At 39.1% G+C, this 22,435-nt stretch overlaps 1 protein-coding gene across 1 annotated transcript; it reads right to left on the bottom strand.

The window, feature by feature from the left end:
* Positions 1–7,961: 7,961 nt before the first annotated feature.
* On the bottom strand, positions 7,962–12,351 carry LOC121259033 (phospholipase D alpha 1-like). Its single transcript, XM_041160512.1, has 6 exons — positions 12,262–12,351; positions 11,872–12,036; positions 10,730–10,807; positions 8,753–10,604; positions 8,199–8,650; positions 7,962–8,168 (listed from the first exon to the last, which is right to left on the bottom strand). The coding sequence occupies exons 2-5, from the start codon at positions 11,968–11,970 to the stop codon at positions 8,211–8,213; spliced, it is 2,469 nt and encodes an 822-aa protein (XP_041016446.1). The 5' UTR covers positions 11,971–12,036; positions 12,262–12,351; the 3' UTR covers positions 7,962–8,168; positions 8,199–8,210.
* Positions 12,352–22,435: the final 10,084 nt, after the last annotated feature.

Raw genomic sequence — 22,435 nt, 5'->3', positions numbered from 1 at the left:
AAAGAAAGGCATGCAGCACTAGCTAGCTAGCTAGATCATCACCTGTATATATAAATGAAAACAAAATACGATGGTAGTATCTGCAGCTAGGGCCGTTATATATTAAGGAATATATTTAGAGAGAGAGAGAGAGAGAGAGAGAGAGAATAGGATGGAGTTTTGAACGAAGGAAGAGGTATTATTAAATATCTACGTTATACAGAGAAGTCAAGCAAGAATCAGTTCCCGCCTTTGCTTCCATCCATTCTTGCTTAATGCTTATATTACTCTCTCTCGAGGGAGAACCCTTTTAAAAGGCCACCTAATTGGTTGCCTCCGAATCGCAACTACGTGCGTCTGTCTTGCCTATTATTATTTACTATAAAATAAAATAAAAAGTTAACATACACATAATAAATTCTTTATTATTTATTTTATTATATATTATTGATAATAAATTACTAATTATATATTATTGCTTAACGTAGTTGGGAAAGAAAAAATCATATTCTCGCTCTCTTCCTTTTCTCTCTACACAGCTGTCCCTCCCCTCAAAAAACTTAGACAAGAAGAGGGGGGTTCGAGCTTTGACTCCTCCCTCCACCCTCATTTCCTCCCTCATCCCTCCTCTCTCTACTCTCTAGTTTTTTCTTTTATTTTTCAGGTTTTGTTTTGTTTTTTTTCGTTTACAGTAGGGTGAAATGCATATATGTTGTTCTCCGAAGCCAGGCGACCACCACGCGCCCCACCGCAAGATTTTCAAAGTGCCGATCCTTCAGAAGGACGAAGAATCTCATCGAACGAAACAACGCGTGAGCCACTCGCGCGGCCCAAAGTGCGCATGTGACATCCAAACGCCATCGCCAGGAGAGCTCTATCGCCGCCACCCGCGGCTTTTCTGGAACCAAGACTATCGGTTTCTTTAGACCTGACGTTCTGCCGTACTTCCAATGTGGCGCATGTGCCTCGCGTGCCACCACAGTCTCTATGTTTGCATTTTGATTTCTTTTAAAATTAAAAATGCGGATCTACAGCTCAAAACATTAAGCTCGCTATCTCGAGAATATTTTCTGAGCCACACAACAACATTGTCAGGGATCATGTGGCAAAACTATCGTAGGACACTTTTATCCTATTATAGCATGCTTAAAAAATTCATGATTATTTAATTTTGGAATTTTAACTATGAAATTCATAATAATATAAGCAGTGTCGTCTAACACTTTTCTGATTACAGAAATTCATCTATTATATAATATAATATAATAATAATATAGATGAAAGAATTATCCTTTGTATTATTCTATTATCTATTCTATGTAATAAGTGCCAATAGAAGCAGGCTTCGTCTAACACTTTTCTGCCAGTTTTGTCCTTGATTTTGAATTTGCTTCTCGTTTCTGTCCCTCAGCTCTATCATTTATACCGATTTTGCCCCTGCTTCTGTCTTTTTCCCCCTTTCTGTCCCTAGCTGTGTTATTTTCTCTTCTGTTAACATAATTTCATTCGGAGACTTTCCCTTCTTCAGAAGGGTCAGACAAATGGAGATTAGACCAATAAGAAAAGAACCAGCAAAATTTTAAAATCATACAGATCCTTGACTGACTTGAGCTCCCCAAGAGCAAGGCCGGCCTATATAAAACAAAATGAGCAACAACGGTGAAAAAGGTAATTGCAGTTTTGGAGAGTGAGTTGAGAATTTTATATTTTGTTTGAAAGTTTAAAATATTATGTTTTAATATTATTATTATGTTGGGATTTAAAAAAGTTGAATTTAGATTTGAAAAAGTTAAATTGTTTGTTATATTTTGTATGGAAATTTAAAAAATATGTAATAATAAGATAAGATGAGATGAGAATTTTATATCTCCTCCCACCTCCAAACCATTTCTTGCTTGCAAAATTTCTGAACCAAAATGGGTTTGTTCCCTTTTTCATCTGTACTTTTTTCTTATCAGTAGCCAAACTGCAACATCAATTTAATAGAAGGATGACAATCATAGTAGCAAGGTAGTTACTCATAATTTCTACTTTTTTTTTTTTTTTCCTTGGATGAGGTTTATAGACCAACCTTATTACTGGGTTGTTCCCACATAAAAGATCTAGCGCCATATTGATTGATTAAAGAATCAATATGTTACATAATACCTTGAAGATATATTTTGTGGAGGGATATAATATTAAGCCCAAGATTGGGCCTAGCCACAGGCCACATTAGAGGACAAGATAAAGGAATAGGAGTGGGGGACAATGGGGGATGTGGAGCAGGCAGGTGGTAGAAGACTTTAGAGCGAGTCAGAGGAAAAATAGGATGAGAACGAAAGCTGACACATGCAAAGGAGTTAGGTCCCATCACTGCAGATTGGCACACGCAACAAGGATATTTATAAAAAGCCTTCAGCCATATGACTAGTGGGCTCGATCAAATCTTCTTCTTCTTCTTGAGCAACCTCTCGAGGAAGACAGTGTATCCAACAGGAAAAACTCTAATTTTATTTGTACAGTCAGATATGAGGGACCATGAGTGGCTATAAACAAATATATTATAGTGGAAACTCCCCTCCCCAAACACCCGTGGACATAGCCCTAGTGCAGAATCACGTAAATCTTTGTGTCCATCTCTCTTTATTTTCTCTGCACTTATGTTCTATCCATCGTCATGGACGTACTCATCGTCAATGTATAGCCGCACCGGAACACTGCTTAGGGCTCCAAACAATACCGATCAAGGCTCAGTCGACTTAGTGGGCCGGAAAAGACTCTTTCTTTCCCTCCGGCCTATTGTGCGATTTTTTTAGCATTAACAATGGCGCCGTTTATGGGATTCGTTTCACTTTCTAAGCTAGAGGTGAGAGAATGAAGATTTTTTAGTTCGCTGAATAAATCTCTGAATGAACCTTCCTCCAGATAAGTGCTCCCAACTTTACTGCTCTTATTTTTATTAGATGACATCGCATAAATCGGGCTCGCCCATAAGGGCCTGCACATGGCACTTGCAGCTCAAGTGATCGGGCCGCTCACCTTTCCGACTCGGGGGTTTAGTTTGTGCCCAGAACATGTGCACTAGTGGGCAAGTACTGCACACCCGATGTGCAGTGCCACACAAGACACTGTGCTCGGTATGCACAGTGTCATGAACGTATCAGCCATGCATGGCATGCACCATGGCAGCAAGATGGGTGCACTTCTCGATAGGGAAGCATCGGCCACCATGAAGTTTGTTGGCCTTCTCTATCGCAGCTAGAGTGGTCATTGGGAATAATGGCCGCAGCTAGAGTGGTCATCGGGAATAATGGCCCTGCACGGCGGGCGCCTTTTAAGTGTTGCCCCGTATGCCTGAATGGCTCAAGGCGGTAACTGTGAGCCCACCAGATCCTCCAACGGTCACGACTTGGACCGTCAGAGGTTTCTATTGATGAGAGACCACCCCCGACGGAGGTAGCACCGCCGGGGGAGTCGCATGCACAGCCTTGCAAGCAGTAGGAGACGTGAAGCCCAGCCCTGCTATGGCATGGTTGGGCCTCCAACGACCTCCAAAAGGGTTGTCGGCTCTGTCTGCCTCCCATGAGGTGGTCTCCGACTAGACCACCCTAGTCGGTCGGCGGCAGCTATTGGCTGCGTGGTTCATTAACTTGCATTTAAGCTCAAGGCATTGTCGTGAGCTACGTGGACTTGATGGCAGTTACCACTTGATCGTCGGGGCTTCTGAGGGTGGTTACCGACCACCCCGATCAACTAATGGTGCCGTTGGCCGTGCATGATCTTAGTGCAAGGGATGTACACCAAACGGATTCGGACCCGCTGTGCAACCAAGAGGTTCACGGCTGACCCCGTGATCTTGTTGGACCTGCTGGCGTCCACCACATGGCATGCCGGTAGTTTCTTTCCTTGACCACACGTCCCCCGTCGACAAAAGTCCCACACATCGTAGGAGGCAATGGGGCTGGATATCATGCACACGAGGGGAGCCCCTCCCCTCCGATGGCCATAGCAGGCTGACAGGTAACCCAGCCTCCACAATTTGGTGCCACTTAGCTTGGCAACCCTGCAACCGAGCTCCTTCTCCATAGCTTTGTGCCACCCCACAACTCTGCAACCCTACAACTGAGCTCATCTTTCACAACTTGGTGCCACTCGGCTCAGCAACCCTGCACCCGAGCTCCTCCTCCATAGCTTGGTGCCACTCGGCTCGGCAATCCAGTAACCAAACTCCTCTTCCACTAAGTGGTGCTGCTCTGCTCAGTCACCATGGACTCAGTAGCTTTACCACTTGCATGCGACTCGAGCTCGGAGCAAGCCCCCATAGCTTTGACCAGGCACTAACATGCACAAAAGCTCGGACAAGGCCCTCAGGACTTGGATAGACTCGGACCAGCTGCACTGCACGACTCGGACCAGTCCTAACCACCCAAGGGCCGACCCTAACCACCCAGAGACCAACTACTATTTGAAACTCTCCCTAGCGGGCTCATCCAAGCTCCCCCAACGGGCTCATCCTGCAAGTCCAAGTGGGCTCACCCTGACTCCCTAGCGGTCTCACCCAGACTCCAAGCAAGTTCATCTAGGCTCCCCCAATGGGCTTGTCCGGACTCTCCCCAGCGAGCACATCCAAACTCTACCCAACAGACTCATCCAAGCTCCCCCGAAGAGCTCATTCGGGGTTTCCTAGCAGACTCGTTCGAACTCTCCCTAGCAAGCGCATCTGGACTCTCCCCAGCGGGCACATCCAGACTCTCCCCAACGGGCACGTACGAACCCTACCCAGCAAACACATCCAAACACTCCCCAGTGGGCACATCCGGACTCTACTCAATGGGCCCATCCAGACTATTTTAGTCGAGCCTCAACAGTGGCGCATCTCCAACCTTCGCCTTGCTTCGACAGAGTAACTCAACACGAACAAGTGCCTCGCACTACAAGCCCAGTCCCTTGGCTGGCCACGATGCATTAGCTAAGGGCCAATGCCTCCTGAGCTTAGCCCCTTCACAGCCAGTCAAACATAAGTCACTTGACTCGCTGACCTTCGTGCTACAAGCCGTCTCTACACTCACCATGATGCATGATTGTTGCCAATGGGTTACCTCCTGGAACGAGCCTTCAGAGTTAACAGGCCTTAGAGCTCCACAACTGTCTAGCACGGATTACCTTTGAAAACGAGCCGACGGGCTCAGCAACCGCCTAAAGTGGACCCAAGGGGTCAACGGACCCTCCGACCGCTTTATGTGAGCTACTTTACACAAACTCCAACACTAACAACAAATAGAAAACAAAGGCATCAAACGAACATACACTTTACAAATAACAATAAACATCCAAGCTCTGCACTCGCACCATATGCTGTCGAGTCAACCTCCCACCACATCAAAGCTCTGTACGTGGTCGAGCCAGTCTCCCTCCACATCCTAGCTCCTCGCTCGCACCATACGCGGTCGAGCTAATCTCCCACCACATCTAAGCTTTTCGCTCGCATTGTATGCGGTCGAGCCAATCTCCCACCACATTCGAGCTCCTCACTTATTTCATACGTGGTCGAATACCTCCCCCCCCCCCCCTAGGGTGAATTCGCCCCTGGAGGCATTTATTACTTAACACAAGCGGATTATTTTGTTGACGACTCTATGCTGCATATTTTATCGTAAAGTTTCTCAATAACTTTGTTAGAACAAGTTGTCCTTAAGAATCGCAGGCTTCTGTGGAGGGATAAAATGTTAAGCCCAAGATTGGGCCCAATCACCAAACCACATTAGATGACAAGATAAAGGGATAATAGTGGGGGACAAGGAGGGACGTGGAGTAGGCAGGTGGCAGAAGGCTTCAAAGCAGGTTAGCAGGAAAATAGGAAGAGAAGAAGAGCTGACACACGCAAAGGGGTCAGGTCCCATCACAGCAGACTGGCACACATAACAATGAGATATATAAAAAGGCTCCAGCCAGATGACCAGTGTGCTTGATCAAATCTTCTTCTTCAGCAATCTCTCGAGGAAGACAGAGTCTCCAACAGGAAGAGCTCCAACTTTATTTGTACAGTAAGATATAAGGGACCATGAGTGGTTGTAAACAAATATATTATAATGGAAACTCTCCTCCCCAAATCTCCATGGACATAGGCCTAGTGCCAAACCATGTAAATCTTTGTGTCCATCTCTCTATATTTTCTCTGCACTTATGTTCTATCTATTGCCATGGACGTACGCATTGCGATTGTACAACCGCACCGAAACACTTCCGGGGGCTCCAAACAGTACCAATCAAGGCCCAATTGACTCCGTGGGTCAGGAAGAACTCTTTCTCTCCCTCTGACTTGTTGTGCAATTTTTTTCCGCAACAACATATTGTGAGCTTGTAATTAGTCAAATATATTTTGTAGAGGTTTGATAGGTGTATAAATATATAATGTAGCTTCACCCCTGAATTACCACCTCTTTTGCATCACACCATCAAAACTTATAAATTTCGTATTCAAGTACAGTTTTATAGCATTATCGTTCGCCATAGGCTGCAGAAACTCGAGGACAAATGCATCATAGAGCATAATCATCATTGAAAGTGACCAATTTTCTACAATTGAGAACATTTATACCGAAAAGAGACTAAAAAGGAACAAATACACGAATGCATTGCCAAAAATTAAAAAAAAAAAAAAGTTTGTGATGCTTGAATATTAAAAAAAATTATTACCTATTTATTGAAACACCAAACAAACATAGTAAATATAGATACACACCTGCATATAAGTTGAAGAATTCTAAAATATAATCATGACGAGTTCCTCCAAGGAGTGAAACCAATACTTCATCGGCAAAAGATACCAAATCACCAGGACTAATGCAGAACAAACTTGATCTTTAATCTCGAGATACGATATGTAATTTCCCAAGGAATCGAATCCCAGAGACAGTACTCGGATTAAAAGCAACAAAATTGATCTTTGAACTTTAAAGGGCCTAAATAGCAAGGGGAGGTCTTGATTTTGGGGGCGGAAAGATGGAAAGCAAGGTGCTGCTACTTTGTTTATACGAGTGGATGGAAGCAACTAGGGCATCAAAGCTAAATACCAAAAACTAAAAACTAAAAACTAGGGCATCAACTCTGAAAGCGCCACATTCACTACAAGATAATGGGTTTTTTGTGTACTATATAGTGTGTAAAATGGACCAATTGGCCATGAACAATATTGGGTCATACATAAATAATATGCGATAAATGCAATACAACCTTAATTAATTTAGAGCTTATAACCTAGTCATTTTAAGATGCATTTGCACCGCATAATCAAAAAACAAAAAACGATGAAAGGCATTCTTTGCAAATGGAATGTTACGAACCCAAGGGGCAACCTTAAAGACAAAATCATTCAAGTATCTTGGATGCAGTGTTTTAAAGACAAAATCATTCAAATATTATGTCGATACAAATTTATCAAATGTAGCAATATATGGCAAATGACTAGGAGTTGTAATATGTGACACGACCCATAAATCCAACACGAACACGACACGAAATTAGCGGATTTGGGTTTGATGTTAACGGGTTCGGGTCAAAATGGGTTGACCCATTGAGACACGACTTATAAACAGGTCAATAACATGTCATGTTAACATATTTCTAATTAATTATTAAACGTGTCAAAATAAATGATACGACAAGACCCGTTATCTAAATATGTTGAGTTAAGATTTAGAAATTTGACATGTTTAACTTAACGGGTTGGGTTTAGATTGACTTATATAGTTGAATGTTCATAATTTGAGATGATACAAACACACGATTTGTCACCCCTAGGCATCATGTTACAAATAGAGAAAGCGGTACTGAATGATCAATTATAAAAAAAGGAAAAAAAAAGTACCTCTTTTTGTGCGGTAATTACGATTGAAGTGGACTCCAAATTAAAAGGCAGTTTCTTATAAAGTGAAAATTGAAAGGTCTTTTTAAAATTAAAAAAATAAAAGTCTTTAATTTATGAAAGAGATTGTAATTTTAAAAAATGAAATGTTTTATTTAGACAATATATATAATATTAATAGATAACGCACTCCTTGTACGTAGTTCAGTTCTCGCTAGCTACTACATGAGTTGCATTATTAGGTCTTTGATGAGTCTCACATCATGATTACAATATATATAGGTAATCAGATTCATGCTAAAACTAAAAGTATTAATGGTGATGAATTACAAAGGGCATGCATATATACGTACATATTTTGATGGGCATGCATGCATGCCACTAATTAAGTGGTAAGGATTGGAGGAAGATGATCGGATTTAGTACCCATAACACGAGCCTTGGTGTCAGGGAAGAGTTCGAACCCAGGCAGGGGCAGTATTTTAGTCTCTCCCATATCAATAGTAAGTTGGATGGGGTATGGTAGCAAGTGACCTTCCATATCATGGAATGTCTCTCTCACGTATAAATCCCAATATTGCTGAGCAAGACTATTCACCAGAAAGATACATGACTTGCTTTCTGGTTGTCGAAAGGGCTCCAGAAATCCTCCAAGGTGCTCAAGCCACAATGCATTCCTGAATTCATGGATTTGCCCCCTAGCTGGGTATGTGGAGGCTAAATAATGTGGTTGGAATGCCCCCATTGCAATCTCAGAGTCTCTTGCTCCATCCATTGACCTCTGGTTGATGTTGGCAGATCCAATGATTATGTATTCATCATCAACTACAAGTTAAACATGATTATTTTCATGTCAGTCAAACATGATAATATTGAAGCATTAGGACAAATTAAAAGAGATGACAAATTAATTAATCATTTACTTACCTATCATCATTTTTGCATGGACATATATCATGAAGCGACGAGCCTCTTGAGCTCTACTATAATCAGTGTTAGGTTCTGGTCTCTCTGGAGGTATATACTCTCCCACTTTCACTGCCTCTCGATTCCCAAGGCAATAGAAATTCAGATAGTTCCGAGGGTCTTCATCAAGTCTGTTTCTTTGCAGGGCTTTAGTGATGTCAGAATACATCATTTCCATAGTCCTTCTCTGCCAATCCAATATTGCTTGAACAGAAGCACTCTCAGGTATACCTTCTGGCCACATTGGGATCACAATATAGACAACAAACCTCTCCCTTGCTTCAATCTTACTAACAATCTTTAGTGAGAGCTCCTTTGGAATGAGATGCAAAGCATCAATGTCCTCCACCTTGATGTCGTTTGGGTTCCAGCCGAACGAGCTTCCTAGAAAATACTGGTTCTCAATGTAGATGAAGTTTTTTGCTCGTCGAATAGCATTGATATATGCATCTTGAATGCTTCGATCGATGGTGTTATCTTTCCCACTAACAAGCCCTACTGCATATGCAACATCAGGTTTTTCAGGAAAACCAAAAACCTCCCCACCATCAATAGATCGAAAGATTTGAACATTCCATGTTTCAGTATCATCTAATGAGGTAACTGGTGATGGATGGATTAAGATTTCATTAAGTTGGTTTAGTTTAATTAGGAACTTGTCCCCAACCTGCTTTTTCCATCTTTGCTCAAAATTGTACAAGACATCCCAAGCAACAGGCCCCTCTAGTTGGCATTGAATGTCATGCCAAGGCTCCCTCGGACCGCCTTTCTTGATTGAAGCAGTCGCAAAATTTGGCTGATGGAAGTCATTATGGTGAATTGTCTCCAATGTACTCATGAATAAAGGATGTTCTGTTGTATCATATCTCCCATCACATAGATCAATACCACCAATGAAACTCACAATCCTCCGCTTTTGTGATCCTTCATCAGGCACTTCCCTATCAATAACTATTGTCTTTTGATTGTGAGTAAACATGGCAGAAATTTTAAAACCTTGAACTATACTTCTTCGATCGTCAAGATTACGAGGGCACAAAAAGCAATGCACCTTCGTGTTTCGAAAGTATTCTTCAGTTTCTTGGTTGTGAGTTGCCATCAAACCTTCCTTCTTCAGTTCTTTGACAAAAGTTCTGTCATCCCAAACAAGCATAAGAACCATGACACCTTCATCAGCCTTCTTCTTAAGAAGATCCCCTAATTTGAGGTTGTCGTCTTGCTTTGGCCTCCTAGAATCCCTTATCAAGGTTATCTCAGTATACACAGACCATCCAGCTATGTAAATTAGGTGTCTTGCATTGGTGATTGCGTCAAAGATGTCCTCCCAGCATCCTTGGGGCTTATAATGATCTCCTACGGGTTCCAAAAGCTTAGGCATAGCATCTAGGACATGGGCATCTTGGTATAAAGTAACTTTGCAACCTTGTCTTTGCTTGAAGAATGTGCGAGGAACTCCCTCAAAGTCAGGAGTTATGATTTGCTGAGACCAATCTTGGGCAACATTTAAAAATTGAAGCTTGACATGGATTCTGGATTGTATAGGGTTGTGGTCTTCATCTAGTATGTCAACCCATCTATCAACCATAAATCCCCTCATGACATCCCCAACAGGCACATAAGCCCTTCCAATTAATGTTGCCCCAATAGGGTTATCTTCTTTGACAGTGAATATGATATGTGAAATATAATGGGCACAGTATATGCTGAAGGACTCGAACCACTGGGTGTGAGAGGCTTGAATTTCTACCATTCTGGTCCGCCCAACCCTGGACTTATCTAAATCAACTGTTGCATAGAGCTTGGATCCAGCAATCTGCAATATAGTATTTTGATTTGTCAGAAAATATTTAACAAATAGTGATAATTAATGAGGTGCTTGATAATGTACAAAAAATAAAGATGAGTTTGTTGGTTGGTTGTAGAGGAAAAACAATTTACCAGAGGTCTGCCTTGCACTAGTCTCTTGAGTTGGGCTAGAAACCATTTCCCGGACTGTTGCGTGCATAGCCGCAATTTCTAAATTTCAAGAAAAGAAAATGCTTAGAAAGAGTTCTGGAAAACACTTACAGTTAATGGTGGATGGGTATAAAAAATTTACTGAATTTGATCTGAATATCAAAATGTTCAGAACGATATATTTATATAGATCCATTAATTCTAAACTGATCTTAACTATTATTGATCTAATTGAAGCGTAGCACTATATAGGTACGTAATTGCTAGGAAAGAAATAAGCACTATATATATCTATATATATATATATATATATGATCTTCTTTTGGGTCCTGTTCAAACAATATTCAATTATATTGATATTAGAATTCGTATATTTCTTATAATTATATAAAGAACAATGCTAGGAACAGACTCCATTTAGAGACTGCAATGCAAGCTTAGACTATTTTAGCTTTAAAATTTTTTAAAATTACAAAACTATCACTCCTAAAATGATGTTTTCTCTCATTTAATAATGTGCCTGCACATGCAGTCCCTACTTGGAGACTGCAAATTGAATTTCTCTTATATAAATAGGTGAATGAATATGGTATTCATGATTACAAGAAAATTATTTATTTATGATAAGTTATTTACTGTTAAAATAATTATTTTTTGTCAAAATGAGTATATAAATTATCTTCACAAATAGTCATTCTTTTTACAAATAACTCCTCATATATTATTATTATTATTATTATTATTATTATTATTATTATTTGTAGTGACTCCTCTTGGGTTCATCTCCTATAAAGTCAGTAATATCTCGATCATATATCATACCTTAATTAATTACGAGCTACTAAGCTGCTAGCTGGTACGTACACGGCTGATCGATCTTCTTATATATATATATTTAAAACTATCCTGATCAATCTAGATCTCTCTAATTAATACATGTCATGATCGATTCCTTCTTTGAAAACTAAAGTATCTAACAATTCATGAATTAGAAATTAGAAATCGAAAACAAAACCTTAATATATAAATATACTAAATCCCAAAAGAGATCAATTATAGCTGAAATTAATTGCGGCCAAAATCATAAAAGTCTTTGATCTTGAGAATTCAATAAATGTACGTACCTTTCGAAGGACGTTCCAGCCAAGGCCATAGTTTATCCTATCAACTTCGCAAATGGTTGTCAGAAGCGTCCCGTGGAGCAGCGCTTGATCATCAGCCATTGATCCCAGCTAGTGCTCGCTATATATAAATTTTCCTAGCTAGATATATAGGAAATTAATGCAGTACTGCAAGAAAAGGGATTAGGATCTAATTTAAATATTAAAAAAAATTCTGTCGTCTAGAATAATTAATTTCGTAATTATAGCATGCATTTACCAGATATTAATATACATTAACTGTTAATTAATTAATTAATTGTTAGAATCATATCTATGTAAGAATTGAGATAACAATTTATAATTAGGTAACAAAAGCAAAAGAAAGGCATGCAGCGCTAGCTAGATCGTCACCTGTATAAATTCAGGAAAACAAAATATGATGGTAGGGACGTTATATATTAAGGAATATATTTAGAGAGAGAGAGAGAGAGAGAGAGAGAGAGATAATAGAATGGAGTTTTGAATGAAGGAAGAGGTATTATTATCTACTTTATATAGAGAAGTCAAGCAAGAATCAGTTCCCGCCTTTGCCTCCATCCATGAATTCTTGCTTAATGCTTATATTACTTACTCTCGAGGGAGAACCCTTTTAATTGGCCACCTAATAATTGGTTGCCTCCGAATCGCAACTACGTCTGTTATATGCCTAACTCTTTTGCATCATTGCATGCCAAGCTGATTACTTAAAGATTTACAAATTTCCATACCAAATTTTTTAAACACTTTTTCTAAATATTTTTTTTGATCTAAATATAATAGATTTGAATTTCTATTTCTAGAAATTCTTATACCAAGAATATAGGTGGTTTCACCTATATATGTATTTCATTTCAAATTTAGATTTCAAGAATTCTTTTGTTTCATTTATCATATCTAGACAATTACTTGTTAGTAATATATCATCAATATACGATGATAATAATGTTAATTTATTATTATTTTTTTACATGTATACACAATGATCTAGTAGACTCGTTTCATATCTCATTTTCAAAATGGCTGGATGAAACTTTAAGTACCACTGTCTTGAAGATTGTTTAAGCCCATACAATGACTTTCTCAACTTGTAGACTCTCTCTTCATATTCTTTAATTTGGAATCCTTCTGGTTGACTCATAAAGATATCATATTTTAATTCACCATTGAGAAAATATGTTTCTACATCTAACTGATGCAATTCCAAATACATCATGGCAATAAGAGACATGATGATCCTTACGGATGTAAACCTCGCCACAGACAAATATGTATCCACAAAGTCTACACCCGGTTGTTGATTATATCCCTTGGCCACTAACTTTGCTTTATACATTTCCAAATTACCATCAACTTTATATTTTTTTTCTGAGAACTCATTTACAATCAAGCCATTTTTTTCTGTTAACTCCCAAATATTATTTTTGTTTATTGATTCTATTTCATCTTTCATGGCTTTAAGCCATTTATCTGATTGATTACCTTAGAAAAATTTTCAGGATCATTTTCTAAATTTTTCAAACTGGTATTTAGCGCATAATAATTTTGAAATAATATTGATGGTCGTTTGGTTCTTTTACTCCCATTATCTCCAACATCAATACCTAAAAATTGATTTTTATTTGACTTTCTTTTATTTTTATTATTCTGTATTTGAATAATATCAGAATTTGTATTGTCAGACTCTGTGAAGATCTATTTATTTTCTAAATCTATCTGATCAACAGGAGAAGAAAATGGCACCCCTACTTTCTATCAATTCTCTTTCAGAATGATAAAATCTGTAACTACTTCTGTTTTCTACATACCAAATAGACATGCATTCCCAGATTTTACATTTTAATTTATCCTTTAGTGCCCTTGAGATAAACACTTATGCCTTACAACTCCACACATTGAGCTTGCTTAAGCTTGATTTATGTCTCATCCATAACTCGTAAGGTATAAGAGGTTTTGTTTTGGTTTCAACTCTATTTAATATATATATATATATATATATATATATAACAGTTAATAATGCTTCACCCCAAAAATGTGTTGGTAGATCAGCATATGTCATCATCGATCACACCATATCCAATAGAGTTCTATTTTTATTTTCTACAATATCATTATGTCGAGGTTTATCTGACATAGTATAAATGTGTCTTATACCATTCAATTTGCAGAAATTATCCAAAACTTCAAATTCCTCTCCTCTGTCACTATTCAAACTTTTAATGGGCCTACCCAACTGGGTTTCTACATCTAATTTAAATTTCTTAAATTTCTTAATTACCTTATATTTATGTTTGAATAAATAGATATGCTCATATCTTGAATAGTCATCAATGAAAGTAATAAAGTACTACATTCCTCTATGACTTTTAGTTTTAAAAGGTTCACAAATATCATAATGTATAATTTCTAGTAAATCTGTGAATTTTCAATTTTTTGAAAAAAGATTTACTACTCATTTTTCATTTGATACATGATTCACATATATCAAAATTATCTGAGTTTATTTGTGGTATTAATCATCTTTTATACATTTTGATCATCTTAATTTTACATATATGGCTTAATCTTAAATGTCATAAATATGCACAATCTGTAGATAAGTACTTTATTAATATCAACATTTAATACATATATATCGTGATTTTTCACGCCTTTCACTGACACATTACCCTTATTTATTACAACAATTTCAGACTTAAACTCAACTGTGTAGCCTTTCTGATCTAGTACAAGTATTGATACTAAATTCCTGCAAATACTAGGTACATATAATACATCATTAAGTAAAATAACAGAATCATTCACTTTAAATTTACATGTAATTTACCCCAAGACATCACAATATGTGTTATTACCCATATACACTATGTGCTCTCCTGTTTGTTTATCTTCAAATTAACAAACATATCTTTATTCCTGCATATATATCTTATTACTGCAAAGTCAGCCCACCATGAATCTGACGCTGGTTCCACTAGTATTACTTTTGAGACTGTCATCACAATTTCCTTCTGTTTTTTCCTTATTAGGACATTATGATTTGTAATGCTCATTCTTTCCACACTTAAAACAGTTTCCAGTAAATAGTTTTTTTTTTTTTTTTTTTTCAACCATTTCTTTTTCTTAAACTGTTTTGGTTTCATCTTGTTCTGGTTCTGTGTAGAACATTTATCTTGAGCCATCAATAAATTGAATGATTCACTATCTTTATTCTTTCTCTTCATCATTTCTCATTCAAGTACTAAAAGTACTGGAAGCGATGTCATTATTATTTCATTTTCACTGTATGTTAAAAAAGTAACAATGTGATCCTAAGATGAAAGAAGACTATTTAGTATGGTTGTAACTTGCATTTTATCAGTGAGAGGATGACCAACATCATGTAATTCTTTTGCAATTAATTCCATTTGAAGTACATGATCACAAATATCATCATTCTCTTTCATACAAGTCCGGTATACTTATCCAATAATAACTATATATAAGTATCTAACCTTAAGCCACACTTCACTTCAACTGCATCTATAATTTCTTTAGCAAATTCATAGTCTTCAAATAGAGGAATAATGTGATCACTCATACAATGCAAAATTAAAACTTTTACCCGTGCATTGTATTCTTCCCATTTATCATCACTTGAAATGCTACTCCCACTTTCATTTGCGCTATTTTCTACAATTTTTAGTGATTTTAGTGTTGTTAATGTATATAAGGTCTTTTTATGGGTTAAAAGAAAAATTATATGCCTTTTCTAGACCCGAAAATTTCCTCCATTCAGTTTTTCTATTGTCGAGGGATCAATGCTTTTCTTCGGTGCCAAGAAAATAAACCTTAAAAAATCAACAACAAGAAGAACGTAGAAATAATAAATGTGTACTATTGAAATACAATAGTTCAGCTGTGAAAAATTAAAATTACTACAAACTTGATAGTAATAATAATCATTGGATTTAATCCAATGTGACAGCCTTAAAATTCTCCTATTATATTTTAATTCTCAAAATTTTCCAATCGAGAATTTCCACAACTTTTCCTTGATGTTTCACCTCTTTCAAAGAATTTTCGACGATAATTTCGACCAACAAGTGCGTTGTAATGTTTTGGCACGAAATTTGGAGTACAATGGCTTTTGAATGGACCAAATCGGACTTGAAATGATTTCGAACGGCTAGAAAAAAGCAAATCTATCAATAATCGGTTCAGAAAATTGAGTAAATCGGTTTAGTCTGTTCATACCAGGTTTAGGAAAAAATAGGCGATCGACGGCTAAGTCAACGACTCGGCTCGGAGATTGGCTTGTGACTCGGCTGGAAGGGATGTAACGGCGCCGTTTGAAGGTGACTGTTATGTCTCTTTAAAGGCCAAAGCAACAATGTCGTTTGGCACTCCCTTGGGCTGAACGACCACTCAAATTTTGAATCTAATGACCATTCGTCTAAGGTTTTCTTCTTTCTTACACTAGACATTTTCTAAAACTATGAAGCTCTTGTCTCCACTTTCGTCCGGCGAGATGATGATCGGCGTTGAGAATTCTGACGTGCTCCTGAGATCCACAAAGTCCAACAGCGGTGATGAACTCTAACGACCTCTCGGAACAGTGACAGTGGGTGATGAAAAATTAGAAAATGCACTATTTCTTTGTGTAAAAATATTCCAATAATTTTCTTCAAAATAATAACAACTTACAAGATTTTGAATATTCCCAGTGTACTTTAATCCTCTCACTGAGATTTGCAAAAGTTTATCTCTTGGATTTTCAAACCTTCGAAGATGATTATAATATATAAGTGTGGTTGTTAAACCAAGCACTTGTCTATTTATCGTCTTCACGATGCACGAAAAAATTCCTTCTAACATGACCTAGCTCTTGATATCACTGTAGAAGTATGAAGAACAAATAGTAACGAAATTTGGCAATATGGTAACACTCCTGTGAGGGTATTTGTTCCACAAGTTGGTGATGGACAAAGGGAATTGAGTGAATGAATTTGTGCACCAATAACCCCTATTTATAGGCCATCATGCACTGGTTGGTAAATGGCACAACCATTAGTAACTTAATAGTTAATTGGCAAATGATACAACCTTAAGAAGAGACAACCTTTTGATTGACTCTTGTTACTTCCTTAACAATCACTTCTTATTAAGGCTAAAGTTGACTCATCATCCAACTCAGCAACATCACAGTCTGAGCTTAGCAAGAAATCCACCTCAGCAGAAAATATTCCAGAGGAGTGCACTAAATGATTCTTCCAGAATACTCTTGTAACAGAATACCCAATACGTGTCTCATTGTAAATGGCCACTGTCCTTAGTTTGTTATACGATGATGCCTTTATAAGGAAATGTTGTCTGTATCAATTCAATGAGAAAAGGAATCATTTCATCGTGCTATTGTTCTCTTGTTCTGCCTATGGCCTTTTCACAAACACCTTGTGTGTGTCTTCCTTTTCAATACTTCAATATGGTATCAAAGCCTGCTAGACCTACGTCTCCTCCATGGCAAAATCAGATAAAACAACCCCACCCTCACCTTCCCTTAACTCGTCCATTGCTACCGCTGCTTCTCATCTAGTCACTGTTAAGCTTACAATCGACAACTATCTCCTTTGGAAGGCTCAAATATAACCTTTTCTTCGTGGTCATCAACTGTTTGGTCATCTTGATGGCTCTGTTTTGGCACCTGTTCAAACCATCGATGGCAAAACCAATCCTGCTTATACATCTTGGTCCCTACAAGATCAATTGATCTTATCAGCTCTTAACTCAACCCTCTCTGAATCTGTTCTCAACCAAGTTCTTGAGTGCAAAACTGCCCAACAGGTATGGCAAACCTTGCAGAACCTCTTTACTGCCCAATCCTCTGCCCACATAATGCACACTCATTTCCAACTAGCTACCCTAAAAAAGGGCTCTGAATCTATTTCCGAATACTACAACAAAGCAAAATCTCTCGCTGCCATTCTTGGTGCCGCTGGTCATACTCTCACTGACCAGGAATTTACCATTTACTTACTTGCGAGTTTAGGGTCCGATTATGAGTCACTTGTTACTCCCCTTACTACCAGACCTGATCCTCTTACCCCTCATCAAATATATAGTTTCCTTCTAAATCATGAGTCTCGTCTTTCTCATCAGACCAGCTCTCTGCTCTCTGGGACGACCATTACTGCCAATAACACTCAAATTCGACCTCCTAACACTGGTTCTGCTACTCGTGGACGTAACTCTCCTTTCTGAGGAGGTCGTCGAGGCCGTGGCTATGGTCGTCGAGGAGGTGGTCGAGGTTCTTCTCCTCAACAAAGCTACTTTTTTCCAAAACTCAAATTCTCGACCACACTATCAAGTCTACCATAAACTTGGTCACACAGCTGCCACCTGTTACTACCGCTATGACCATTCTTATCAAACCCCACCACCACCATCATTTGCTGCTAATTTTACATCCATTCCTCCACCCATGTCTCCAAACACAGCTTGGTTTCTTGATACCGGAGCCTCCCATCATTTCACCCCTGATTATACAAAGCTCAACCTCGACTCTGCGTCTTATCAGGGATCTGATCAAGTAAGCATTGGAGATGGCAGTTCGCTCTCGATTCAGCATCATGGTTCTGCTATTCTCAACTCCAACTCTGGCAAATTTCTCTTACATAATTTACTTCATGTTCCTTTAATTTTGTGCAATTTACTTTCAGTCCGTCAATTCTGTGAAGATAATGACGTTTTCTTTGAATTTCACTCCCGTTCTTTTTTTGTGAAGGATTCTCGTTCCAGGGTGGTGCTACTTCAGGGAACCGTTGAGAATGGCCTCTATGTCCTTCACCCAGCCAACAATCCATCATCGTCTTCCTTGTCTCCTCAAGCCTGTGTTGGTACTCGGACTACACCTTCTCTTTGGCATCTCCGATTGGGTCATCCCTCCTCTCCCACCACTGCATTCACTCTGCACCATTTTCGTCTTCCTACATTGGGTACTAGTTTTTCTGCGTGTTCAATGTGTCCTCTGGCTAAGGCCCATGTGCTTTCACATCTCAGCTCTATGACCCGGTCCAATAAGCCTTTTAGTTTACTTTTTCTTGATGTATGGGGTCCGGCCCCTTTACTTTCCACCAATGGATGTTGTTACTATCTCTCTATTATAGATGATTTTTCCAAGTATATTTGGCTTTTTCCCATGCAAACTAAATCTAATGTTTCGGCCTTAGTTCTTGCATTCTTACGCTTTGTTCAAAATTTCTTTTCCACCACAATAAAATCAATCCAATCTGATTGGGGTGGAGAATTTCGCCCCTTACGTTCAATTTTTCAAACTCATGGTATCCAACATTGTATCACTTGTCCATATTCTCATCCCCAAAATGGAAGTGTTGAGTGCCGTCATCGACATATTGTCGAGACAGGCCTTGCTCTTCTAGCTCATGCATCCATGCCTCATCACTATTGGGCTGAGGCTTTTTAAACGGTTGTCTACCTTATTAATTTTATGCCTACACCTCTACTAAAAAATAAATCTCTTTATGAAATTCTCATGGGTCATGTTCCAGATTATGGATTTCTTAAAGTCTTTGGGTGCACCTGCTGGCCCAATCTCCCACCTTATTACAAAAATAAATTGGCCCTCAGATCTCTTCCTTGTGTCTTCATGGGCTACAGCCCAGACCATAAAGGATATCTCTGCCTCCACATTCCTACAGGTCGTACATACACCTCACGTGATGTCAAGTTTCATGAGTCTAATTCTTCGTTTGCGTCTGGGTCGGGTCCTACTCCTCCTGTTTTGCCTCCCACATCTCCAACTCACGGGTCTTTCTTTCTTCCGCATATTACGGCGTCACCTTCTGAGCCCACTACACAATCTCCACCCAGCCCAAATACCCAACTTGTCCCTTCAACTCCAACTTTTTCTAGGGCTTCATCGCATTCCCAATCTCTCCACTCGTCCTCTTCTTCCTCTCCTATACTGGACTCTGATGTGCTTTCCACCATATCTCTCCCTGATCAGCCTCCTTCCACTACTACTCATCAAATGGTCATCCGAGCTAAGTCTCATATTCATTGTCCTTTGATTCGTACTGATGGTACCGTGTCCTGGCCTTGCCCGAAACCCTCGGCATCTTACTCTCATACCTCACCTTCTCCTCTACCCCGAGAAGAACTTACCATCCCAGAAGAACCCACATCGGTTTCTAAAGCTTCCAAATACCCCGCATGGCGTCTTGCCATGCAACATGAATTTCAAGCCCTTCTTGCTAACCACACTTGGGATTTAGTTCCACCATCACCTCAGTTCAACATTCTTGGCTCGAAATGGGTTCTCAAAACCAAGAGACGAGCTGATGGGTCTCTTGAGCGTCGCAAGGCCCGCCTTTTTGCCAAGGGATTTTATCAACAACCGGGCTTGGACTACTTCGACACCTTCGGTCTTGTAGTGAAACCAGTTACGATCTGTCTTCTTCTCTCCCTAGCCGTTACTTCTAAATGGCCTCTCCATCAACTGGACATTCAAAATGCCTTCTTACACGATGACCTCAAAGAAGCAGTCTACATGAGGCAGCCACCTGGGTTCGTGAATCCAGATCATCCTTCCTACGTCTGCAAGTTACGCAAGTCCATCTATGGGCTGAAACAGGCCCTTCGGGCCTGGTTCGCCAAACTCTCTGACTATTTACATTCCTTGGGTTTTCATGGTTCTCGTGCTGACACTTCTTTGTTCATCCATCGAACTGCCACTGATTGCATTTACATTTTAATTTACGTAAATGATATTATAGTTACTGGTTCAAATTCTTCTTTGATTTCTCAGTTTATTACTTCCTTGAGTCAGTATTTTCCGGTTAAAGACTTAGGAATTCTTCATTACTTTTTGGGCATAGAAGTCACACGCACTCCCTCTGGACTATGTCTCACTCAGTCTAAATACATATCTGACTTGCTACATCGCATAAATATGCATTAGTCTAAACCAGTTAGCACTCCCATGGCTTCTTCTTCTTGGCTCACTGCTTTAGAAGGGTCCTCTTTTGAAGACCCTCAACTATATCGTAGTGTGGTCGGGAGTCTTCAATACTTATCTTTTACTCGTCCAGATATTTCATTTGCTGTAAACAGGGTCTGTCAATATATGCACAATCCTCGACTGCCCCACTGGTAGGCTGTTAAAAGAATTCTCCGCTACCTCAATAATACTCGATCCTTTGGTCTTCAGTTTTCTTCCACCTTTTCCATTAGCTTGGCTGCCTTCTTTTATGCGGATTGGGCTGGATGCCCTAATGATCGTAGATCGACGGGTGGGTTTTGTATCTATTTTGGGACTCATCTGATCTCTTGGGGTTCTAAGAAACAACCCACCATAGCTAGATCATCCACTGAGGCGGAGTATAAAACTGTTGCAAATACCACTTGTGAGCTATTATGGATTCAATCTCTCCTTCAAGAGCTTGGTATTTTCCTCCCAAAACCCCCTACACTTTGGTGTGATAACTTAGGGGCCACTCATTTGGCTATTAATCCTGGTATGCATTCTAGAATGAAGCATGTTGATCTTGACTATTACTTTGTGAGAGATAGAGTTGCAGCCAAAGCTCTTCAGGTCTCATTTCTTTCCAACAAAGACTAGCTAGCAGATATTCTAACCAAACCCTTATCAATAGCACGTTTTCATCAGCTTCGATCAAGCCTCACTGTGGGGCCAGTGCCGCTTGCATCACGGGGGGATATTAAGGCTAAAGCTGACTCATCATCCAACTCAACAACATCACAGTTTGAGCTTAGCAAGAAATCCACCTCAGCAGAAAATATTCCCACTGAATGATTCTTCCATAATACTCTTGTAACAAAATACCCAATACGTGTTTCATTGTAAATGGCCACTGTCCCTAGTTTGTTATACGATGATGCCTTTATAAGGAAATGTTGTCTGTATCAATTCAATGAGAAAAGGAATCATTTCATCATGCTATTGTTCTCTTGTTCTGCCTATGGCCTTTTCACAAACACCTTGTGTGTGTCTTCCTTTTCAATACTTCAAAGCTTCTCATGGGTACCATCACCATGGAGAGATTGTTATTTCATGGGATACATTGTTTAGTGATCACATCCCTTAAAATTACAAGATCCTCCTTAACCTTCAATTTGACGCCTATGGTTCGGTTGGTAAGGGAAAAAGAAAGGACTAAAATAGCAGAGCAATGAGCTTTTGGGCGGGAATGGAGGTATGAGTAGTACGTGCTCTTTAGATTCTGATATTTTCAGGATTGTGATTTTTTTTTTTTTGGGTGAACCTGGGCGGGATGATGGGAGAAGCAGCGTGGGAGAAGCTGCGCGGGAGAGGAGAAGAATATGGAGAAGAAGTCACAAAGGAGAAGAAGCTTCTGTTTTAATACTTTTGTTTTGTTTTATTTTTTTTCTTTTAACTTATCCACGCCAGCCATTTGTGCAATTCGTGCATTACATGGATTTTCCTGTAGCACTGCTGTTTTTATGTATTGATATAGAAACTTGCTGTATCAACTTACGTAAAAAAAATTTATCAATACTTTAATATATT

The sequence above is a fragment of the Juglans microcarpa x Juglans regia genome, chromosome 4D, assembly GCF_004785595.1.
Source record: "Juglans microcarpa x Juglans regia isolate MS1-56 chromosome 4D, Jm3101_v1.0, whole genome shotgun sequence".
NCBI classification, from domain to species: domain Eukaryota; kingdom Viridiplantae; phylum Streptophyta; class Magnoliopsida; order Fagales; family Juglandaceae; genus Juglans; species Juglans microcarpa x Juglans regia.
The sequence above is the reverse complement of the archived record's forward strand: the minus strand, read 5'-3'. Positions and strand labels throughout refer to the sequence as shown.

Coding starts and splice junctions, on each gene's coding strand:
- LOC121259033 (XM_041160512.1), bottom strand. CDS start 11,970: ATGGCTGATGATCAAGCGCTGCTCCACGGGACGCTTCTGACAACCATT. Junction 10,808..11,871: donor GCTGGAACGTCCTTCGAAAG/GTACGTACATTT, acceptor CTTGAAATTTAG/AAATTGCGGCTATGCACGCA. Junction 8,651..8,752: donor CCATGCAAAAATGATGATAG/GTAAGTAAATGA, acceptor TTTAACTTGTAG/TTGATGATGAATACATAATC.